The sequence below is a fragment of the Marmota monax genome, unplaced genomic scaffold (genome assembly GCF_021218885.2).
Source record: "Marmota monax isolate L192 unplaced genomic scaffold, Marmota_monax_Labrador192_F-V1.1 WCK01_AAM20220418_F8-fsc00020, whole genome shotgun sequence".
NCBI classification, from domain to species: Eukaryota; Metazoa; Chordata; class Mammalia; order Rodentia; family Sciuridae; genus Marmota; species Marmota monax.
Window position 1 is genome coordinate 985473 of NW_026692912.1, and position 25453 is coordinate 1010925.

At 33.4% G+C, this 25453-nt stretch overlaps 1 protein-coding gene and 1 long non-coding RNA gene across 6 annotated transcripts in view; one reads left to right on the forward strand and one right to left on the reverse strand.

Annotated features, from left to right (window-relative positions):
* The window catches only part of Fsd1l (fibronectin type III and SPRY domain containing 1 like), a 68671-nt gene extending 47558 nt beyond the window's left edge, over positions 1 to 21113 (forward strand). For 2 of the 4 annotated variants that reach the window (XM_046451662.1, XM_046451663.1), the window contains 4 exons: positions 5496 to 5596; positions 6065 to 6316; positions 8908 to 8996; positions 15865 to 21113. In XM_046451662.1, the coding sequence (XP_046307618.1) occupies positions 5496 to 5596; positions 6065 to 6316; positions 8908 to 8996; positions 15865 to 15987 (565 nt within the window). In that variant the 3' untranslated portion in view covers positions 15988 to 21113. The remainder of the gene's footprint in view (positions 1 to 5495; positions 5597 to 6064; positions 6317 to 8907; positions 8997 to 15864) is intronic. The other 2 variants (XM_058581596.1, XM_058581597.1) reach the window with 1 other exon arrangement.
* The window catches only part of LOC124097130 (uncharacterized), a 144025-nt gene extending 120057 nt beyond the window's left edge, over positions 1 to 23968 (reverse strand). Inside the window, exon 1 of one of the 2 annotated variants that reach the window (XR_006853135.2) lies at positions 22814 to 23967. This is a non-coding gene — a long non-coding RNA (uncharacterized LOC124097130). Of the gene's footprint in view, positions 1 to 22813 lie in introns of both variants that reach the window. The other variant, XR_009227405.1, reaches the window with a different exon arrangement.
* Between the last annotated feature and the right edge of the window lie 1485 nt (positions 23969 to 25453).

Consider the following 25453-nt stretch of genomic DNA (forward strand, 5'->3'; position numbering starts at 1 on the left):
GGATAAATGTGAATAAAAGGGTTCAGAGGGGAAAGATGTCCAGAGTTCTCGGGTACTGCGGTATTCATTTAGGACAGTGAGCCAAACTGAAAGTCAAGCTTTTGCTGATTTATGGTGATAAGTAAGAAGTCATGAAGGAATGAGTGGGTTCCTTCAGTGTTCCATTTTTCCCAGCAAATGACACTAGTTGGAGGTCCAATGACTCAACCCAGATCACAGTTAGAGGGTCTTCTCACTGCCAGGAGGTTCCAAATAGAAAACTTCTGCTTTATGGACTTGAGAGCTAAAAAGGTAGGGACAAGAGGGTTAAAAATGGAAACATACTAAGTGAAAGGTCCTTACCGCCTTATTTGCTCTTAAGGAGGTCTTCCTGAAGGTATTTAAAAAGAATCTCAGTATAGGGTTTCCTTCCCATGGGGGGCCTTTGAATAGAGTGACAAGGCTAGGAATGCAAATAGCTCACCGTTGGGGAAGAAGATGAAATTGCAACTTCCTGTAGAAATCATGATGCCCTAACTAACTATGCACCAAGTCTGGTATAAGAAGGGCAGCCCACCCTATCCTTTGTCCTACCCCTGCAAATCCTGTCACATAAAGCCTGTGTAATTGCCTGTGATTGAGTATGAAAGGATTTTGGCCTGGACTGGATTGCTAAGAAAAGTTATTTAGATGGTAGGATTTGGAAGACCTTTACTAAATGAATGGTATTAAATTGCTTCTTGGGGAAGAGGGAGAATTTGTGGTATTCAGCTTTGCAGTGAGAGTGGGGAACAACAAGAGGAAAAACACTTAAGCAGACTGAGTGAGTTTAAAGAACACTTTGGTACATTTGGTTGTGTAATACTCTCTAGGGTGAGAAGGGTAGGAAGGCGGACTAAATCATTTGTAGATAATATGGAAGTACATGTTGATTTTGAAGTAGGGGAATAGAGCTAAGTTTATCTTATAATAGTGAACAAGATGAACTGGATAACAGAAAGAACATTTGGGAAACTGTAAAATAATTTGACCCAAGGAACCTTTATGAAGCGAGGTGGGAGGTCATGTTTTTACTTAAGATGTTAATAACTATTGTACCTCTTGCAAAAATGTACTTAAGAGTTGGAATGCAGCAATGGAAGAGTAACCCTCTAACTTTTCTCTGAAACTCAACTGCCATTCTCAATAGTTACGACTGTTTTTCTTTTCTCCATGCTTCCCTTTGTTTCTTTACTACTGGTAAGTCACAATTTTTTTTCTTAAAAAATATTTTTCTGGCTATCAAGTGAGCTCTTATATTTTGAAGCAGTGCTAAGTAAAAATTTTGTTTATTTATACATTGTGACTTTCCTTTGCTATTTGTCACTCTGAATTACCTGGGAAATATTTTTCAAAATGCATATTTCTTCTAAGCAGACAATTGGGCCCACTAACTGAGAAGGGAAACTGTCCTATTTTTTAAAAATTATTTTATTTATTTATGTGGTGCTAAGGATTGATCTCAGTGCCTCACACAGGCTAGGCAAGTGCTATGCCACTTAGTTATAGCCCCAGCCCTGTCATTGTATTTTAAAAAGATTTCCTGGTTGCTTCTGATTTTGTTGCACCTTCTCAGTTGATGATTGATAATTTATTACAAAATCCCAAAGCCCTGTGTTTCTCCAACTCAGGTCTATGGTTCAGGAAAGGTTATGTAGTCCTTAGTTAATAATATCACATATTCCACTTCCTTAGTTTGCATTCATTTTAGTCAAGATATTGCGCACCTACTGTGGACTGAGGATACAGAAATGAGAGATGGTTCCTGGCAATTGTTAACTTCCCTTTCCATCAGCTACTCAACTGTTTCATCATTTCCCATAGCAGCCATGTACCAAGGGCCCAATATAGTAGATTGTATAATAGCTATATTTTCAACATCACCCTTTTCATCTCTGCCCCTTGTTAAGTGGGGTATTTATTAACTTCAGTGGCCCCTAGCCCTACTGAACAGCAAAATCTGAGGTGAGGCCTGATATTTGCATTTTTAAAAGTTCCCCAAGTGGGCTAGGTATAGCTTAGTGGTAAGAGTGCTTGTGTAGCATGCACAAGTTCCAGGGTTTAATTCCCATCACAGCAAGGGGAAAAAAAAAGTTCCTCAAGTGGTTCTGATGTATACCCAAAATTGAGAACCACTGGTTTGGTTTATTTAATTCCTCCTCATCCCTAGTTACACATTTACTCTAACCTCTCATCGTCTTTCATTTGATTCTTACCCACAGCAAAACTTCTTGACTTTTTTTTAGCTCCATCCCTCAGTTGAAAAACAGTTGTAGTTATGAATTAAGTGTAAGGATAGTACCACCACTACTAAAAAGCACTGGGGATTGAAGTGGAGTTAGATATAATGAAGAGCTAGTTACAAAACTAATTTTCTATAAATACTTACAATTAAGATTAATTAAACCAGGCATGGTGGCTCATGTCTGTAATCCCAGTGGCTCATGAGGCTGAGGCAGGACTATCTCAGGTTCAAAGCCAGCCTCAACAATTTAGCAAGGTCTGAAGCAACTAAGTGAAAAACCCTATCTCTAAATAAAACATAAAAAGGGTTGGGGATGTGACTCAGTGGTTCAGCACCCCTGGTTCAATCCTGGTGTCAAAAAAGGAAAGGATTAATTAAAACTACTTATTTTACATAATTATCAACATTCAGAGTTGAATTAACTTGGAAGGAGGAAGATTAATGTGCAATTAATATTTTGGTGACTTTGTGAATTGGGCAATTTTTGGTGAGCTATCCTGAATGACTACTCATTTTTTTCTAGAGGAGAATTTCATTTTAGATAAGTGGTTTCAATGAACTTTTGAAGAATGATGGTAAATCATACTAAACTCATTAAACAGATAGTCTGAAGACTTAAACGTTTTTGATACAATTTACAAACCATGTTAAGCCAGTCTTATTTTTGACCCCCTTTCTTCTTATGTCTTTCTATTGATGTATCAAAAACAGTGGTTTTTATACTTTTTTTCCCCTTTTTGTGTACAACAGAGTGGTTTTTTCAAATGAAATGTTTCCAGAAGCCTGAGCTGAAAAGAGAAGAGGATTGCTGGTTCAAGTAGGGAAGGAGCCCTAGAGCAGGTGTCTTCCAGAGTCCTATAGCAGCCTCTGTGGCATCTGTATAGTTCAGGACATGGTTTGAAAACTACCCACTTCGAAATACTTTGTCCCCCAACAGAAGATAAAAATAATGCTACATTTAAAAGAAAATTCAGAGGAAATGACTGTTATCTTTTCTCCTTAGTTCAAGATAAAATACTTGAAAATACACAGACCTTTTATAAGGTCTTTTGTGTGTGTTGGGGAGCGTATTGGTAATTTAATCCAGAGTTGCTCTACCACTGAGCTACATCTTCAGTCTTTTTTATTTTTTGGGATAGGATCTAACAAAGTTGCTGGTCTTGAACTTGTGATCCTTCTGCCTCAACCTCTGGAATAGCTGGGAAGGTTTTTAAACATTCTTGATTAGCTTATATGAAAAGTATCAGAAAGAAAATTGTGATGCAGTGTTTTTTTCTTAATGTCAACTTAAGATGTCATTGACAGAATGTAGAATTTGATTTCTTACTACTTAATGACACCTCCCCCCAAAGGCATATACAAATGTTTATTTTGGAAAGTAGATAACACATTTAAGAGAGAATGGGAGCAGTCTCAAAAAAGAGATGCCTTGGGGTAAAGCAAGGAATATTCCTAGGGAGCATGTGGGTTATCTCCAGAGGGAGAGACAGCAACCCATTAGTGTGGGCCACTCATGTTTATAGAGGGCAAGTGCTAGGGGATGAACTAGAGGTGGAGCCAGAGTGGAGCTACACAGTTTTGCACCAGTTTCCCTTTGCTTGTGCATTTCCTTAACATGCATGGGCCAAGGGCATGTAGCTCAAGATTGACAATTGTGCTTTCTGCATGTCAATGGCTAGTGGGCATTTCCTTTAAGACTCTCTCTCTTTATCCTAAATCCCTGTGTCCTATGTAATGACTTTTAATATTATATAATAAGTATTATCTTAGAAAACCTGGTTAAATCAAACTTTAAGAAATTAAAACGTATTTATTCAGAATAATGGGTATAAATTTTTCTTCTTTTTTATTTATTTGTATCCTCTGTTTTGGAGAAGGTCCCCAAAACACTTCTAGATTTCTTCTACCCATCAAATGTTTGTTCTCTCCCTTCCCAATAGGAAGCAACTACTAACCGCCTACCTGAGCACAAGTTTCAGAGAAATTTTAATCTACCTGTCCTTAACCACCTCAGTTCATGCTGTCTGTTCAAATAGAATTTATAATTAATTACTTAAGTATCTTTTTAAAGAAATATCTTTATAAAAAGAACTTTTAACATCATTTTGGAAGAATTAAACCAACTCATGTAAATGCTGTAGGTATAAAGTGCTGCTTAATATCATTTACTAGAATGTAGACAAAGTGGTCCTGAATTCATTGTTTAATTCTCTGAAACTGCTTAATAAATCTGCTAACATTGACAACATTTAAGTAATGCATAATGCAGTCACTTAATCATGTAAAATGACTTTAAATCGTATCTTTATTCTTATTTTGCATTTTTATGGGATTTTTATTACAATATTATTTGATAGCTTATTAAAATTTACTAAGTTGATTTCTCCTTAGGAAGAAAAATTCTAATGCAAATATATTGAAAAAGTCTTATTTTTTCTTTTTAGTAGTAAGAATATACATTTCCCCTAAATAACTTTATCATAATCTTATCCCCAAAATTATTGCTTTTTAAATGCAATGATTTGGTATATTTAAATATTATTTTAAAAACATGTTCGGGCTTTAATCTTTTTGGAGGTTTTAGAGCTAGTGAAAAGCCTAATCCTGTCTAGTTTACCATAATGCATCATTTGATAGAAGAGGTCATTTTTTAATAGCAGAAATGCTTTATAATACTTGATAAGCTTGTGCATGGATTTGTACAAGTGCTTTTTCTCTTTTTAAGAAGAAAAGATCGAGATCAAAAATACCTACTGCTAATAAAAAAGATTAGTTATGATTATAAGAAATATAGCTTTCCATTGCTTTTTTTATTAGTGCATATTAATTTTACAACATGATGGGTTTCATTGTGGTATATTCTTGACTTTGCTTTATTTAAATTTAATTACAAATATATAAGCTGTAACCCAATTTCTTTCTTGCTTTTTTTTCTTTCAGTAAATCTTGTCTCATTTTGGCATTGTTTCTCATTTCAACTGTGTGTTCTTTGTATAAATCTTGCTCAGTCTGCATGACATTAGTGTTTTCAGCCTGCTTTGTATTAATGGCTTCTTACATTTGAATGTTTATAATTGGCAGTTCTCTTCAATAATAATTCAAATTAAATGATGCTGTTTCTGCAACATAATTAGAAATATTTTTAAACATTATTTTCATAATATGTAATTTTAATTTATGAAACATTTCCAACATAAAATACTTGTTTTTCTTTTTTTTCCTATTTATATAGAAGTGGTACACCATCCCCCAAACGGACATCCGTAGGTTCCAGGCCACCAGCAGTAAGAGGCAGCAGAGACCGTTTCACTGGGGAATCATACACAGTGCTAGGTAGGATAAAACAATAACTCTTAACAGTCTCAAATTAAAGGCACCACAGCCACACTGATAAATTTTCTACTCCTCAGAGCTAGAGCAGTTTCCTGTGTATTGAATGAATCTTTGCAGAGGTTTATCCCTATTGAAGCTTAATTACTTGGGGGCTTTTGAAATTTACTCATTAGTCATACTTTTAAAATTCTTATTTTAACTTACTAGTGATTCCTAATATAAGCATAACCCTTGAGAGGTTGGTAAGGAAGAAAATTCTGAAGAATTTTGTACTCAGGGAAAAAAAAAGCTACAAAAGTAAAGTTAAGCAAGTACTCTGCATTTAGTGTCTGTATGTTAACATGATTATTTTCAAAGAGAAATTGAATTTAATTTTTTGAATTAAATTTGTGGAATGAATGATACATAAGAATCTGTGTAATTCCTGAGAAAGAGATTAGAGTCGAGTATCTTTCTTATCTTTTGTAGGAGACACTGCTATTGAAAGTGGACAACATTATTGGGAGGTCAAGGCCCAGAAGGACTGTAAATCCTATAGTGTGGGAGTAGCATACAAAACTTTGGGGAAATTTGACCAATTGGGAAAGACAAACACTAGTTGGTGTATCCATGTCAACAACTGGCTACAAAATACTTTTGCAGCAAAACACAATAATAAAGTCAAAGCTTTGGATGTTACTGTTCCAGAGAAAATAGGTGTATTTTGTGATTTTGATGGGGGTAAGTTTACTTACTTTTTCATAAGTCATTTCATCATAACTACTTATGTTTCAGTACTTTTCATTGGTAATCACCTCTACAGAATTTCTGTTAATATCATGGTAAGGACATTTTGGCCAACTAGGTTTTGATCACAAACATAATCTCAGTACTAGAGTTAGACTGGAAGGGCATATTATGTCTGCCTGGAGCTCTATAAAAGCACTCATTTATAATATGCTAAGTCTGAAATATTTTGCTAATTTTAGTCTTAAACACTAAAATTTTTCTTGTTTTTATTCCTTCCTTACTGTTCTATTACCCGTGTATAAACAATGGTGAAGTCAGATTTTTTGAGTTGGAATAAACCTTGGAAATTATCCAGTCCATCTTCCACACAATATAAAATTTGTATTACACTATTTCTGCAGGAGTTGCCACTTCTTTGCTCAAATAACTTTTTAGTCTGAACATTATTGTCTTAGAAGTCCTGTTTCTTGGGAGGGCTCTTGATTAGGTTTTTCTAAAATGAACTCACTTTACCTCTCTGTAATTTGTAAAAATGTTGTTTTTAAATTCTGACACCTGAATAAACACAGAATTATATTTTGTAATTCACACAATAATTCTTATTTGTTAAAATGCATTAAATTGATTTCTTTTCAAATCCTTATAATCTCCTAAAGTGATATACTATGTCAATGCATTTCTTAAAACATTGGTTTTACAATGTTTCTTTCCAAGTTGTCACTTTAAGCTAATAATGGAAAATTTTTATCATTTTAAGTCACATTGGGTCCAGACAATCCCATGCTGTCAACTTAATCACTCAAAAAAGGAAAAAAAAATTAATTTGGGCCAATTTATTTTTAGTGATGACATGTCAGTTTGGTACATTCTTTTTTACTTATTCCCTTTGAATAAGATGAACCATTTTCTACAGAATGACAAATTTACTGGTGCACTTTAAAAAATATATATTTTCAGCTACCAGGACAATATTTGCTTATCATCCTTTCTCCTTTCCCATATGGTTATTTTATATAGATGATAGGGAGAAGTAATTTTAGCTAACAGCATAGAGTACAAAGGGGGAAGCTGTAATGTAGGATGTAATCAGATTCTGAGAGCCTTGAAAAAATGTTTATAGACTAGTCTTTAGTAGTGGGGAGGGTTGGCTGTGTACATTTTAGAAAAATATAGTCATGTGATGATAATCTTATATTAGAAATATTAGAAAGTAAGTGATTAAAAGACGGAAGAGATTACAAAAATAAAGAGCATAAGACGTTTTAGGAGTTAGTCTAAAGTATAAGGCATGACCATGTTTATTTTGTTAACTATTAAATTGTTATTGCCTGCTAAGTGCTTTTAACACAGGAAGTCCTAATAAGTATTTGTTAAGTGATTGGCAACAAAAACCCAAGCAGTTGGAAATCAAGAATGAAATTGATGGTGTAAAATTTATAGAACTTGGTAACTAAATATAGATTGGGGGAAGAGACAAAGAAGAATGGAAGGCAGCTCTGAGGTTCCAGCCAGTGTGACAAAGAGGATGGCAGTGTCAGTGGGTTAAGGAACAGAGAGAGTCCAGTGGAAAACTGAGATTATAGCAGGACAACCATGTGACATATTTAGCAAACATTTAGAAATTCTTGAACTCAGAAGTAGAGCTGAAACTAAATATTTGAAGCAGCAGCACAGAGTGACTACTGAAGATTACACAGAATAATATGCTTGAACATTATTGCACTGTTGTTACTAACTTTGCAATCATGTAGGTTGCTTCATGTTTTGAGATAATCATATATATAAAGCACCAAGTACTTTAACAGTATACATAAATGTTAGTTTCTTTTTCTTACTCTCTGGTAGCAACTGGTTTATTAAGAGAGCATTTCATAAATGCTCTCTTAACACAGACAAAGCAGCTTTAAAGCAGAATAGGAGGAAAAGGAAGAGAGAGAAAGTATCTTTAGGGTTAGGATTCAAACCAAGAATATAGTCATTAAAGAAAGGCTTCGCGAACTAACAACAGTCCTATGGAGGTCATCAGATCAGATTAGATAGGAGGTCAGATGGAGTTATTTTAAGGCATGATCCTGTTGAAAGACAGACTGTGAGGGGATTTGAAAATTAACAAAGCTGAAGCAGTGATGAATATACTATGATTTCAGAGACTGGAGTATGAGTCTGGCCTTAAGTAGTTAGTATTTTAAATATAGTAAGCCTTAAATAAATAGAGGATTTGGGTAGAGTAAAAATAAGGAGGAAGAAACTTCCTTGTTTTTTTACTGGGCTCATGAAAATTTTTGTTAAATAATGATAAATAGTTTATAGCTGAATAAGTACAACAGTGTCAGATTATGGTGAAACAGTATGGAGATCTTAAAAACAAGGGGAAGAAGAAGAAAATTGGATTTGGGCATTTTCTTAAGCACGTTCACTGATTTTTCTAGTGAAAGTAAGTTCAATCCTTAGAGTTTGTAATAAAAAATTAATGCAAAGATGGGCCTTAAGTTATTATTTTTGCATGACTACACATTAGACTTTATTAGAGTTATAATTTCTTGTATAATAAATAAAAGGCTTTTTTTCCCTCTTCCTTTTAGGTCAACTTTCTTTTTATGATGCAAATTCAAAACAGCTGCTGTATTCTTTTAAGACAAAGTTTACTCAGCCAGTACTGCCTGGTTTCATGGTTAGTACCTAATTTATATTTTATTTAGTTTGACAACTTTAAGAAGAATAATCTTTATTATTTGGGAAGCAAACATCCTATTTTTTTCTTCATAGTCATCTCCCTTTCTCCATTCCACTCTCTGAAATATGCAATTTTTTCTGTACAATTTTGGTATACTTTGTTGAAGTCAATGTTGATAAATAAAGGTACACAAATCATAAGCATGTAGTTTAGTGAACTGTTATAGGACTGTATTTGCTTTTGTAACTAGACCCTAGGATAAGAAAGAGAACATTACCAGAATCTCAGAAGCCCCTGTGCCCATTTCCAGTCCCTAATGGCTCGTCTCCAAAGTGTAACCAGTACTGTAAATTTAAATACCTTAAGTTCATTTACCACTTCTTTATATATAAGTGGAATTATATCTTTCTGACTCCAAATTATATATGTGAGGTTTATCCATGTACCATGTTGTAATTCCTTCATTCTCACAGTTATATAGCTTTCCATTATATGACTATATAATAATTTACCCATTTTAATTTAGTTGAATATGTGGATGGTTTCCATTTGGGACTGTATGTGTATATAATTTCAGATCTACTCAGTTACAGACTTACTTATATAAGAAAAATTCATATTTCATACAAATTGAAACATGGATTTGAATTCCTTATTTTTAAGCAAATGTTGTTGTTCCTTCCAACACCTTAACATTCTACATTTCTCCATAAAGTTAGGCTACTGTGGGAAATTCCAAGATCCAGTTAAGGTCACCATTACTTTGGTGAGAACTTTCCTTGATGTGGGGACTCCCTGTATAAATCAGATGATATAATTCAAGTACAGGTTCTGTGGAGTGTTTTATGTGTGTAGTCTTTCATTACCCCTAAATATAATCCCCCAATATGAAGAGGAAGTATTTAGGATATATATGGGTTGAAAACACAGTGCTTTAAATCTCATGACAAATAGTATTTTTTTATTCTAGATACCCTAAAATATTAAACTTAATGCTAACAAAGACTCCTGGTTTTTCACTGAAATCAGAAGTAAATAGTGAATAAAGTTATTGCTCATGGAAAAATTATTAGAAGATATTAGATGGATTGTTTCTCTCTTTTTTATTTTTTTGTTGCCTTTTTTTTTTTTTCCACTTTACTACAAATCTCCACTGTATTGGATATTTTGGGCTGTTTTTCCAAATTGGCCAATTAGAGACAAATTGTTTACCATATGGAACTCAGAAGAGATTTTTTTTTCAATTCGTAGATGTACTTTTATAAAAGATATTTCACTTGTAATATGAATCTATTTCATGTAGATAGGTACTGAGTTTATTCATTGTTATTTTCATTCCATATAAGGAGACTAATTACACATCTGCATCATAAGATGCTTTACAAAATTATTTTAAACTTGTTTTTTTCTTCTTTTAAGTCTTTTGTTTATTACGTAAATGAGTATTAATATTTTCATATATGATTAATTTTTAAAGCCAGGTTTATGAGCTATAATTTATAGTATTGTATAATTCTGTGGGTTTTGACAAATGCAAAAACAAAACCACCATCATGATCAAGATATAAAACATTTCAGCACTATAGAAAATTTCTTTATATTCCTTTATAGTGGACGCCTCCCATTACACCCAGCCCTAGTAATACGTAAACCATTTTTAGTCCCTGTAGTTTTGCTGTTTCCACAAAGTCATGTAAATGGAATTGTAAGGTATATAATCTTTTGTTTATGTAGCATAATGCATTTGAAACTCATCCATGTTGTTGTGTTTGTTAGCTTTTTTTTTTTTTTTTTTTTACTGCTAAGCGGGTTTTCATATATGTATACACCACAGTTTATTCATTCATTCACCAGTGGAAGGACATTTAAGTTTTTTCCAGTTTGGGGCAATTATGAATAAACGTGCAGTAAACATTCACGTGAGGTTTTTGTGTGAACATACAGTTTCATTTCTCTTGGGCACATATCTAATATATGGTAGGGTTCCTGAATTACATTGTAAATGTATGTTTATAGATGCAAAAATTATTAACAAAATATTGGTAAATCACATAGAAAAACACATTTAATAGATATTGCACCATGATCAAGTGGTTTTCATCCCAGGTGTGCAAGGTTGGTTCAACATATGCAAATCAATAAATGTAATTCATCACATTAAGTAGAATTAAGGACAAGAATCGCATGGTTATCTCAATAGATGAAGAAAATGTATTTGACAAAGTCACACCCATTCCTGTTCAAAACACTAGAGAAGCTAAGGATAGAAGGAACTTATCTCAACATTGTAATAGCTATATATGACAAACCCAAGGCCAGCATTACACTGAATGAAGAAAAACTGAAAGCATTTTCACTGAAAACAGGAACAAGACAAAGATGCCCACTCTCACCACTCCTATTCAACATAGTTCTTGAAACTATAGCCAGAGAAATCAGGCAAGAGAAGGAAATTAAAGGAATACTAATAGAAAAAAAAAAAAAAAAAAGCTCAAATTACCCCTGTTTACTTATGACATGATCCTCTACTTTTTAGACCCAAAAAACTCTACCAGAAGATTTCTAGAGCTGATAAACACATTTAGTAAAGTAGCAGGATACATAAATCAATCACTTTCTTATGCTCTAATAACGAATCTGCTGAAAAAGAAATTAGGAAAACTGCTCTCATTCACAATAACCTTTTAAAAAAAAAGTAAAATAAAATACTTGGGAATTAACCTAATGAAGGATGTGAAGGACGTCTACATTGAAAACTAGAACACTGAAGAAAGAAATTTAAGAAGACTTAGAGGATGGAAAGGCCTCCCATGTTCTTAGATATGCAGAATTAATATTGTCAAAATGGCCATACTACCAAAAGTATTTGATGCAATCTCCATCAAAATGACATTTTGCACAGAACTAGAAAAAGCAGTTCTAAAATTCATTTGGAAAAATAAGAAACCCAGAATAGCTAAAGTAATCCTGAGCAAAAAAGAGTTATGATGGAGGTACTGCAGGCATCATGATACTGGACATCAAATTATACTACAGAGCTATATTAACAGAAACAGCATGGTACTGGCACCAAAACAGACATGAAGACCAATGGAAATGAATAGAAAAACAGAGACAAACCCACATAAATACAGTTATCTGATGGTAGACAAAGATGCCAAAAACATGTTGGAGATAATACACACTTTTTAATAAATAGTGCTGGGAAAACTGGAAATCCACATGTAGAAGAATGAAACTTGACCCCTCTCACCCCACACAAATCAACTCAAAGTGGATCAAAGACCTAGGAATTAGACCAAAAATTCTGCAACTACTAGAAGAAAATGTAGGCCCAATGCTTGAACATGTTGGCACAGGAACCAGCTTCCTTCATGAGACTCCTAAGGTCCAATAAATAATACCAAAGATCAATAAGTGAGATGGCATCAAATTAAAAAGCTTTTGGCTGGGAGTGGTGACACATGCCTGTAATCCCAGCAACTAGGGAGACAGGAGGATTGTGAGTTCAAAGCCAGCCTTAGCAGAAGTGAGACACTAAGCAACTCAGTGAGACTCTGTCTCTAAATAAAAACAAAATTGGGCTGGGGATGTGGCTCAGTGGTTGAATGCCCCTGAGTTCAATCCCTGGTATAGAAAAAAGAAAAAAAAAATTGCATGGCAAAGGAAACAAGAGTATGGAGAGGGCCTTGAGAATGGGAGAAGATCTTTGCCACGTGCTCCTCAGGTAGGACGCTAGAATATATATAAAGAACTTAGAAAACAACATTAGGAAAAACAACACAATAAATTGCCGCAGTCTGGCTGGGCACAAATGCCGCAGTCTGGCTGGGCACACAATCACGAGCCACCACACAGCTTGTAGATTCAAACAGCAACTCTTTATTCCGGAACTCACACCAGCCGTCTACAATCACGTTCTGGGGAAATCCACGTTCTCTGCCCAAATCCACGTCCACTGGGCTTCTATCTCCAAAATATATTGTCTGAATCCCGTGAGAACTCAAGGGGAACTCAGGCAGCAGGATACGCCCTATTCCCAGCAGGAATAATCTTAAACCTTAAACCTGGAACCTAAACTGGGAACGCCCTAAACACGATTATCTTAAAACCGGGAACACCCTAATCTGCCTTGGTCCTTGAGCAAGGTCACGTACATTCAATGTCACTGCAACATGTCAGCAACATGGGGTACGCTGGCAAGGAAATTGTCATACCTATTTGGCTAATGGCTCCCAGCAATAAATAGGCAAAAGAACTAAATGGACACTTCTCAGAAGAAATACAAATGGTCATAAATATAAGAAAAAATGTTCAGCATCTCTAGAAATAGGGCAATGCAAATCAAAACTACATTGGTATTTCCTAATGGCAGTTAATAATAAATGTTGGTGAGGATGTGGAGGGGAAAGTATACTCTCATTGTTGGTGTGATTCCAAATTATTGCAACCACTCTCACTTCTCAGTACGTATCCAAAAGATGTAAGATCAGCATATTATAGGAATGTAGCCACATCAATGTTTATAGCAGCACAATTCCAACAGCCAAGTTATTAAGCCAACTGAGGTTCCCCTTCCAACAAATGAATGGATAAAGAAAAATATATATATATATATATACACACACACACAATGGAGCATTACTAAGCCACAAAAAAGAATGAAATTATGACATTTGCTGGTAAATGTATGGAACTGGAGACTATAATGCTAAGTGAAATAAGCCAGTCCCTCAAAGTCAAAGGTAAAATGTTTTCTCTCATATTCAGAAGCCAGTCCAGAATAAGGGAGGAAGGGAGTGGGGGAGAGAAAAGGTGAGGGAATTCCATCAGAATTGAAGAAAGATTAGTGGACTATATTAAGGGGATTGAGGGGCAGGGAAGAGGGACAGGCTAAGGGAAGAACAGTGGAATGAATCTGATCTAACTTTCCTATGTACATATATGAATATACAGTCTCACCATCATGCATATCCATGACATTAATAAAAAAAAAAACTAATAGATCAGGAGAATAGAGGGAAGGAACATGGGGAGGAAAGAGAAGGAGGAAAGGGCAAGTACTGAGGACTAAATTAGAGCAAATTATGTTCTTTTATAATTATTTCAAAATGAATCTTAATATTACATATAATAAAAAGAACCAATAAAAATTCTTTTTCCTTAAAAGCTTTGTAAAAAGCTACCAAAATGTTTGCCACGGTGGCTGTACCATTTTTGCATTACAACAGCCATGTTTAAGTTTTTCATATCCTTGTATCATTTGGTATTGTCAAATTTTTCTTACTGTCCACAAGCCATTTTCTTACTGTCCATAAGCCATATATAGTGGGTTTTTTATCCTGTTGTTATTTGCATTTTCCTACTGACAAATTATGTTGAGCATATCTTTTCATGCACTTATTTTCCACTTGCATAATTTCTCTGGTGAAGTATGTGTTACAATTCTCTACTCACTTTTCTTGGGATATTAATTTGTTTTCTTATTGTTTTAAGAGTTCTTTATAAATTTTGGGTATAAATGCAAAAATTTTTGCAGATGTTACCTCCCAGTTCATAGCTTGACTTTTCATTTTATAGACATTTCCAAAGTGAAGTTTTTTATTTTCAGATGAAGTCCAATTTATCCATTTTTTTCCCATTTGTGGATAATGCTTTGCTTATACGTACCTATACATATGCATGGCATACAGGTCACAAAGATTTTCTCTTGTATTTCTTCCTAAAGTTTTACAGTTTTAGGTTCTCTTTTTAGGTCTATGATCCATTTTTAGTTAGCTTTTGTATAGTATAGTTGGAGTTTCATGTTCTCTGTATATTGATATCCAGTTCTTCTAGTACCATTTGTTGAAAAAGATTTTAACTTTCTCATTATCACCTTTGTGCTATTTTGATTAAATATTTTTCTAAGTCAATTAAATAACTTTTAAAAGGTAACCTATAAATTTTATAATTTGAGGATTGATTTGTGTTTTGGGAGTTTATCATTACTGAGCCTGCTAGTTTTAAAAATTTAGAATGTTAATTGTATTAGTTATAAATTTTACAGAGCAGTAGATTCTTTGGTTAAATACGCTGTGTAGTAAATACTGAATGATACAGGATATAATTGAGAGTGAATATACATAAAGAACTTGAATTTTCCTTGCACAAACTAATGATAATTTAGATGGTCCATATGTTCATATTTTAAGCATCTTGACTTTTTCAAATCTTTTTTACTTTATCAAATCAGTATTTTTTCACATGCAAAGCAGTTATATCTTTCATAAATTCATTCATATTTTTCATAATTAATAGAACATGGCAAGTACATATGGATGTTGTCATTTGCAGTTTTCTTAGAAGTCCTTCTCAAAAAATTATTCAAGTTCTTATTGTTAAAAACACAGGGAAGAAATCAAATGGTTTTTATTCTGTTAACACAGGGTTGTTAGATTCCTATGGTAACATCAAAACCAAAAGCAATGATTGGAATAGGGAAGTTGATTCTTTGTACACTTTCCTTGGTTGTGAAGGTTAACATCAGTAATGATAGCCAGTTTCTTTTGCACAGATTGATCCAGTTCAGTTTCTCAATTTCTGCAGCCCTGAGTTTCCACTCTTGGGTTCAGCTTTGTTGGCTTCAGCTACCACAAAGACTTCCTTTTGGCCTTTGCAGCTTTAAAAGAATACTGAGCCTCTCTACTTCCCCTCAGCTCAAATATGAAGGTTATCAATTTGGGATCTGTCAATTTTCATATGCATGGCATTTGCCTTTCAAATAGAAATTTAAGAATCATTTAATTTCTTAAAAAAAAAAGAATCATTGAATTTCTGATTTGAGTTGAAATCTGACTTGAGATTTGTTTTTGTCTTTTCTTAGGTTTGGTGTGGTGGACTTTCTTTGAGTACTGGGATGCAGGTTCCAAGTGCTGTGAGAACACTTCAGAAAAGTGAAAATGGAATGACTGGTTCAGCCAGCAGCCTGAACAATGTTACTCAGTAACGCCTATGCAGAATGTTTACCCTCCCTCTTGACTGGGTGGCCTTTTCTGTGCAGTTACCTATCACAGAAATTTGTGAGTGGTGGAAATCAGGTTTGCTATGTTCTGCTTTAAGGCCTGGAATCTCTTAGCTTAAGCATCTAGTATGAAGCATTTACAGGAATCTACTGTGCAATATCATAGAAGCAAGCAGTTCTGGAGCAAGAAACTGATGTTTTGAAGAGTAAATAGGAAAGAAGGCAGTGTTTAAATATTTATATAGAAACTCGTTTTTGTGTTTCTTTAATTACTTTTGTTCTTTTAAAATGTTTAATTACATTTGGTAATCCTAGGGCCTGAAGTGAAAGGCTTTAAAAATTTGCTTTTCTTTCTTGACTTTCTTTTTTCCTATCTCATCACTACCTGTTATTTAGTATACACTAAATCTTTAAAATTACATAGCCCCAGCCCCACCAAGGTTTTCTAAAAATTGAAATCATTGATTGGGGACAGTAGAAGTTTGTTTTTTTTTTTTTTTCTTACAATGGTGTATTTCCCCCTTTTATAAATAAGTTGAGTTTTGCTAAATTAACCTATTTACTGACTAGTTTTTATCTCATCTTCTACTTTCCAGAATATATTGGTATTTCTCTTGTAGTTATAACTCCAAATACAGAGTGAATATGAAGAATTTAAAAAGCTTAAAATCACCCAGATTTCAGTTTTGTATCTGCTATAGTAACACAATGGCAAAGGGTTTGCTCTGACTACTTTGCATTCCATCACTTTGAATGTTCAGCAAGATTTTTAAAAGCCTTATGTTTTCTGGTATTGTTGTCTACTTTAACCCTACCTTTAGTAGTTATCTTTGATAAAATTCCCCACTCATATTTGGCACTGATTGTAATTATACTCATTTTTTTAAAAAAATTAATAGGAATGAAAAAATTTTTAACATGGTTAAGGGTAGAATACCAAAGGGATGTACCTAAAAGTATTCTTTAGTAATTATTTATTCTTTTTAATAAGATGTAGGAAAGGTTGAAACAACTGGAAAAAAATCTACATATCTCTGACTTAATTGGTGTGTTTTTCAACCAACCATTCAGAGGTTTTGGGGGTTTTTACCCCCTTATCCTTTTTGCTAAAGTCATATGCTTTTTAAAGGGGTATAATTCTTCTAAAAATCAACATAGTCATGTTTCCCAGCCTTGGGAGTGGTATATTTAAATTTAAACAATGAGTGGTATTGAACAGAACAAATCTATTCTTAAAAAATTGATCAAAGTTTGTTACTCAAGTCCTTTGAGCTAAACTAAAAGTTATAATTACAGTATTTAAGATTTCCTTGAGCATTTTAAAGAAATTAAAATTTATATTTTACTTAGTTTTTAATTTCTTTTATTCTTTCATTCTCATTTTAAATATCTTGTAATATGACAGCCTTCTTCTGTACCTTTGTTGCTTACATTTGAGTTGTTTTCTATAAAAAGACCTGCCCTCTTAAAATTTACTGCTTACGATATGATGTTTTGTTTCATTGATAAAAACAGATGTAAATGAGGACTTATATTTGACCTGGGGTATTATTTTCTTTTCTAGAGGACAGATATCCACACTATTATCTAATAATAGGTTGGTAATTTTAAAGACTGTAAGGCAGTTAAGGGAATAAAGTATGTCAATAGATAGTCTTGAGTCTCCAAGTATAATTTTGGTTTTTGTTTGTTGTATTTGGAAAGAAATTTTTGGAAAGTTCTATTCCCTATAGAAGGGCTATTCTAAGACCCAAGGAAACAGGAATTTATTTCCTTTCACACTCCAAAGCAGTAATTTAGTGGAGTGGCTTTGTGTGAAAAGCTGTACACAGTATATTTTAGCAAATACAAAACAAAAAAACCCAGATGTTCTTGTATAGAATTTTTTTTACTATTATGTATTATATAATTGTCTTCTCATTAATTCAGTGCCTTTTTCCTCTAAGCATGCTCTTTCTTCATGCCTCATGCAGTGTCAACTGATATTTAAGCCAGACATATTACAGTTGTGAGAGCCTTCTGTTGCAAGGGCATGGGAAAAATGAAATATTAATTGGGCTGAAAGAGTGCATACAATTCTTTTTTGTGTTCTGCCATCATTTGGAATTTGCATATAAATTTTCTAACACTCATTTGCAAAATGTTCTAATTTCATTGGGAATTAATTACTAGCAGCTTTGTAGTAATAAATTCAGTAAATCTGGAGTCCAAGCTCACATCACATGTAATACTTGATATTAAATTATACCATCATTACATCAAAATTAGAATCTGAAGGCTCCCTCTCTGCTGCTGCTTCAGGGTCTCTAAATTAAGAGCAAAATGTGAAGTGTTTTAGTTTAACAATTTTAAGTTGGATGAAAAAGTCTGTCATCCTCATTTTTAAACTAAAAAATAATTGAATATAGTGCCTATTTAAATAATCTCAAATAAGGTAACTATTAACTTGATAATATTTAACATTTTCATTGATGTTTTGAGTTATAATGAGCTCTCTTGCTCAATTCATTATGGAAAGTTGCTAAACACTTTTAAATATCCTTTATTGCTTTATTTACCTTTTGTTTTGACAGGTCAAACATGACTGCTTTCTATAAAAGAAATGCATGAGAAGTTGACTATCGTAGGTGCAAAAATTATGTTTTATAAAAATATGCATTAGTATTGCATTTCCCTCTTACCAGTTGAATTCCAAGCCAGTTGTATTAAACTGGATATAGAAATGAAGGAGCTGCCTTAAGCACTTTAGAAAAGGAAATTTTCTACAATTCATTTTGACACTTGCAGCTTACCATGTCACATACATCTTTAACTTTGGTAAATATGTATATACCAAGCATTTAATAATAATGCACATAGAAATTTAATATACAGTAATTATTTGAATGTTCCAGGTATAGGTGAATAAATTTACAGTATTAGGGGCATATCTTGTCTGTACATGGGTTTAATTATTGGCATCTGTACCATTTGACAAACCATTAACTACTGCTATACAGCTTACCTTGTTCTGCAAATAGTAACCATTCCCTGTGTTATATAAAGTGACATATTAACTTGCATTTATTTTCTCATTTATGAAATTAAAGCATGAATAATATCATGTATAATTTGAACTGTGATCCTTGGTGGTATAAATAATAAAAGTAAATATTTGTGATAAAATCTTTTAATTAGGCTAAGATATTGTTTCATGACTTACTTAGAATAATTAGGTTTTTTTATGTTTCCATAAAATTTTTGTTATTTGTATATTATTATTTCTTTTAAAAACAATTTTGGAAAAGGATATATGTTAAAAATGATTATTCCTCAAAGAGTTTTAAAAGAAAGTATAACATCTTATTATGAAATATGTGATTCTGGGGTTTAAAAATTTGGCAATTTTCAAATCATCATAATTTCTTAAAGAATGTATTTATTAGATCTGTGTTCATTGATAGGCTAATTCATAAAACAAATATTTGAGTGTCTGTGATATGGCAGTGAAAATTTTATTACTTTGCATTCACATTTTCAAAACTAGTGTATTCAATTTATTGTGCAGCTAGTTTTGCTTCTTTTTAGTATGCTGAGACTGCATTTTAAAAATAATGTTTTGTTAAAAAGTCAGAAGTGTTAAAAAGTAAATTTGTTAGCTTTTAAAAAGCTCAAATTAACTGCGTATAATATGGTTCACTTTTATGTAATCACATAACATAGGTTCAGCAAAGCTTATTTCTTGAGTTTATTTTTACTAGATATAGTCTTTCAGAGAAGTGTATGGTCACTCTGTATACAGGTAACCATAAAATTATTTGTTATTTTTAACCAAAACGTACATTTCATAATGCCAGCACTGGAGTATTATAAAGATCATGTTTTCTTAGCCATCATAGCAAGATTACCTCATGTTCATAGTAGTTTTAGTGGTTTTTTTTTTTACAGTATTTACATTTCTGCAATTATGTGTGATTTTTAATGTCACATATGATAGCACTGTTACCTGGAATATATGATTAACCTACATAAACATTTTTAATTGGTTTTGGACATGTCATATAAAGGTTAGTACTGGCTTAATAAACAGATACCAGAAATTGCCACCGTACTTTTCTCCTTGGACTACCCAATTATTAAGCTAAAAGTATTTGTTATTTTGGGGTCAGTATAGGGTACTGACTTTTGATTCATAATCTTTTAAGTTATATTTGTTTAAGGTGATGTGTTTTCTTAATAATACCCAGTCAATATATGTTAGTCCTTAGGAATGGATGTATAGAGGATTTCACAGTAATGTAGGGCAGAAGGTAGGTGAACGTGTTTGCTTTGGCTTGGCACTTATTAAGTTTGGACTAATTTAAAATAAGTCAAATTGTAAGTGATTGGCAAAAGCCATTTTATTAATATTGGAACTTTTTGGAGAGCACAGAACAATGAGAATCCATCTTTTAAAAACATATATAAAACATTTCTGATATCTCTAAGGTACCAAAGCACTGAGTCTAATTCACCTAATCTAAGGGAGACTCTTTAAAATCAAATTTATAACTAATTCATACTATAAGATACATAATAGCTAAAGTTTTAGAGTAATATAATTTATATTAAAAACCACTAGTCTTTAAAATACCTATATGTGATATTAAGATGATTTTGGCATCTTTTTCAAAAGTATTCAAAATTTATCACCTTAGCTTTATCATATACTAGGTCTGTGACAATTGTGTAAATCACTCATCACCTTTGGGCCTCTGTTGCCTTACTTAACTCATTATGTCTCAATTTCCCAAATATAAGACACCTATAAAAACCTATAAAATTGCTCAATTTAAGTTTTTATAGGTGTCCTATACATAGGAGGAGACAGTGGGTTAAAATAATTGTAACTTGTTCAGCCTACCTCACAGGGCTGTTGTGAGGAATAAATGGATGGAGTATGTGAAATTGCTTCAACAACAGCAAAGTGCTATGTAAATGTAAGCTGTTATTTTTAGTTAATGGATTTAAGTGTTCGGATACTTCTAAATGCCATTTACTTTGATAAAGCATGTTCTTAAAGTGGTATCATCATTGATTTTAAATGTGATTTTTAAAATAAAACCTTTTATCAAGATGTCATATAATATTAATTTAGTTTGTGCATTACTTGTGGCCTTTTAATATTTTCTTATCTATTTTAAGACTTTTTAGAGTAGTAAAAGTTCTTCCATGGCATTAGTGTATCAGTGTAGAAGTATAGCATAAAGAAACAGTTTTTAAGCAAGCTGCTACTTTTCCATACAGGAATTTGAACTTTCAGCTTAAGACTACTCAGTGCCATGTGCAAAGAGTGAATTTGGCCTGAATAACTTTTTTTCCAAACAACTAAATGGTTCAGGAGTTTGTGTGCTCAGTGAACATTTGACAACAGTATTGCATTGTCCTTTTTAAAAAACAAGATGCATTTCAAAACCTTGTAGTAAACCTAAATATCATTTATTATCTCACATACTTATTTTGCTTTAAATTAGATTTATTAATGGGGATTTTTACAAGTTATGTTAATCTACAAATTTCATATGTCTATTATCTGGACATGGTTTCACTATGCAGTAATAAAAATTCTAATTCCTCAGGTTTAACCTTTAAGTTATGGATGAAGAACATTAATAAACCACATATATGCTCAGTTCTGCAACACTGAGTTAATGAACATATTGCCTCATTTTCCTTAGAAACAACACAAAGCTTTAAAATGGTTGTCTTTAAAATAGAGTATTTGAAGTGTAGTAACTTGTATGTTTAAGTAATAGTATGTTGTGTATAGAATATCCTAGTTAAGTTTTTACAAAAGCACTTGGAATATCTCATCTAAAAATTAAACATTTTTCTCTTTCTTTTGCTTCAGTGCTTGATTTTCATCAATGTGTATTTAAATGCTTACAATGTGATTGTTGGAAAAGAGAGTATTTTTAAAAAGTCAAAGTAATATAGACATTCTGTACACCACCCTCTAATAATGTTATAATATGTAGACCATTATGGGAGTTGGCTTCCTGCACTGGAGCCTTTTCTTGGTAGACCAATCCTGCTGCACTTGGCTAGGATATCTGGATAAGAGCTTGGGAAACTTGGATTTTTCTGTCCCAGTTTTCCCTTATTCCTATTTTGCATTTATATTGCATACTAGTGATGCATTTATGCCTACTTAAAAAAGTCAACACAGCAGGCACTGATTATGGTGCTTCCATATAACAGATGTACTTTTTTAAAAATATATTAATTTTTTAGTTGTAATTGAACACATTACCTTCACTTTATTTATTTATTTTTATGTGGTGCTGAGGATTGAACCCAGGGCTGCACACATGCGAGGCGAGCACTCTACCACTGAGCCACAACCCCAGCTTCAGATGTACTATTAATGGAAAGTTACTCATATTATGAAACAAATGATTTATCCATCATATGATACCATGAGTGTGTGCATGAATTCAGACTTAAGTCAGAGGAGATGGATCATGGCCTGATTGCCACACTGTTGCTATGACTCTCCATGGAATAAAAAATTGAAGGAGCCAAGGGATTGTGACTCCTTGGAATCCATGTTCCTCTACCCACTTCTAGACTATGCTCTACATAGCCAGCACCTCAGAATTCCTTGCCTGATCAGCCTGAAGCTGTCCTCTGGGACATGTATAGGTCTCTTCCCAAAGTCCATCCTGTCAAAAGATTGTACTCCGGGTATTTATTACAGGTGAATATATCCTGTTTTAGCTTTTTCACTGCAATGACTAAAGGACCTGACCAGAACAACTGTAAAGGAGGAAAGGTTTATTTTGGGGCTTACAGTTTTAGAGGTCTTAATCCATAGAAGGCTGGCTCCATTCCTCAGGGCTCGAGGTGAGGCTGAACATCATGGCAGAAGAGTGGCAAAAGCTCAAGTGTGGTGATCAGGAAGCAGAGAGACTTCATTCACCCTTACAAATATATACCCAAAGGCACGCCCCAATTCCCACTTCCTTCAGCCACACCCTAGCACTTCACTGACCACTCAGTTAATCCCTATCAGGGGGTTAAATCACTGATTGGGTTAAGACTCACAACCCAATCATTTCTCCTCTGAACCTTCTTGCATTGTCTCACACTAGAGCTTTTGTGTGATACTCACATCCAACCATAACATCCCAGTGAGTGGCAGTTTGTAGGAAATGTGAATGGATTTAGGCTGTGCAGACTGGGATGCCCACATATGTCCAAGGTCAATCTAGTATTCATGTTGTAATTCTTCAGCACATATCTGAAGAATCTGAGAATTCTATATTTGAAAATGGATTTCTGTTCCTTGAGATATCAATATATTAAGGTAGATGGAAATAACATTTGATGGTTAGCTCCAGCTTCATAAGAGACAAACATGAGGCTTGGCCTCCATTTGTATTTTTGCCCTAGATCCCACAAATGTTAGAAATGTGCCAAGATGTATATGTACACACGTACCTGAGTGAATTTTTAAACATGGATGTTTGCTTGTAATGGAGGTGGCTGTTATCCACCCTTGTGCCCCTCTTGTAATTACACTGGCTAACCAGATATTAAAGCATACTGACTGACATGGTGAGCTGAAGGCTCATAGCTGATCCTCTAGTATACTTAAGAAATACTGGTGTTTGTCCCCAGGTCTGTTTGACAGTGGCAGACATTGTTATAATTTACATAGTATATAAACCAATGCAAACAATATGAAGTTATTTATAAGAAAATGGGGAAAGGGCTGGGGCTGTATCTCAGTGGTAGAGCGCTTGCCTAGCATGTGTGAGGCACTGGGTTCAATCTTTAGCACCTCATAAGCATAAACAAAGGTACGCTGTCCATACACAACTACAGGAAAAAAAATTTAAAAAGAAAATAGGGAAAACTTTTAGAGATGAAGAACTAAAGTTTCCAACAAGTTAGTTGCACCCAAGATAATTATAAATAATAACGGAGGATTGCACACCCAGCCCCACAATTTTTTTTCCAGGACTCTGAATTCAAGTTCCTTCACTTGTATCTTTAAAAAAAGTGGACCGTAAGGTCCACTTTACAAAACAAACAAACCAAAAAAACAAAAAAAAAAAACCCAAAAACTAAGAATTATAGATGACACATTATCCTGTGATTTATGTAAGAAAAACAGAAACTTTAGTTGACCCATACTTTAAAAAAAAAAATTAGCTCAAATCAGAAAATTGGACAGGGTAATCATCTCCTTTAAACTGCTTTTTTTTTTTTTTTTAGGTTGTTACAGAACAAGATTTGCTATGTACTTGAAAAGTACTTACTTCTAAACACCTGACACTTTCCTCCTTTCCTAGTTACTCAATTATAATTTCCACTTGCCATGTTTACATTTTTTTAAAAATCTCACTGATAAGTATTGCAGTACACATCCATGATGGCTTTTTAAATGAACCCACATTCCATTAAATTTTTAGAAAAATTAACAGTAATTTTTTAACTACTACCTATTGGCTTAATCCATACTAAAACTTCCATTATTACCAAAATATCTTTTTATGGTTAGCTTATTATTCATATCAGGGTCCAGATAAAGTCCACACATAACATTTGGTTAAGTTTCTGATTTTGTAGTAGGTCCCTCTCCCCTTTCTAACTTTTTCACCTTTTAAATGACAAAGAAACTAGGAAATTGCTATTATAGAATGTCTCACATTGTTATTTTAGTGGATCACTTCTCCATACTGATAGATGTAGAGTTTTAATTAAATACAGTTTCAGTTTGGGGGAAAGAATTCTTCATAGAAGGTATTAACTACCTTCTCACAACACATCAAGAAGCACCTAATGTCTGGGTGTCATACAATGATATGAAGTCTATCAGTGGGTTCCAATGGTGCCAGCCTAACCCATCAATTATAGTTCCCATCAACCTTTTACCTTAATTTTTAGCATCTATTGATGAGTATTACTGGCCTATTATTAGGAATTGTAAAATGATCTGTTACTCATTTCATTAGCTGGAATTCTTATTTTTTGTCACACTGAAATAACCCAGTTTACAGGAAAAAAGCATAATAAATGCTTTATGTTTTTCCCTTTATCATGTTTCAAAAGATAATGAGCTGGTGCCCTGGCAATCTTCAGTAAAGCCAAGTTTTATTTTTATTAAGTCTAAACTCAATTTTGTTTTGTGGTGCTGGGGATGGAACCCAGGGCTTCATGCACGGTAGACAAACATTCTACCATGTTCGTCCCACTCTTTCAGTAGCCCAAGAAATTTTATGTATTTGATGTTTTAATCAATAGTGTTATTTATTTGATCAAAATTTCCATGGTAGTCCCCTTAAGCTAGCACCTGTGTCCAGTAGTCTCATTAACTTCTGACTACTTCCTCTTGCTGTTACCCTCTTTTTTTTAATTAACCTACTAACTACTAGTTCAAAGTGCACTAGATAAGAGGACTTATACAGTAACTTGTACATACACA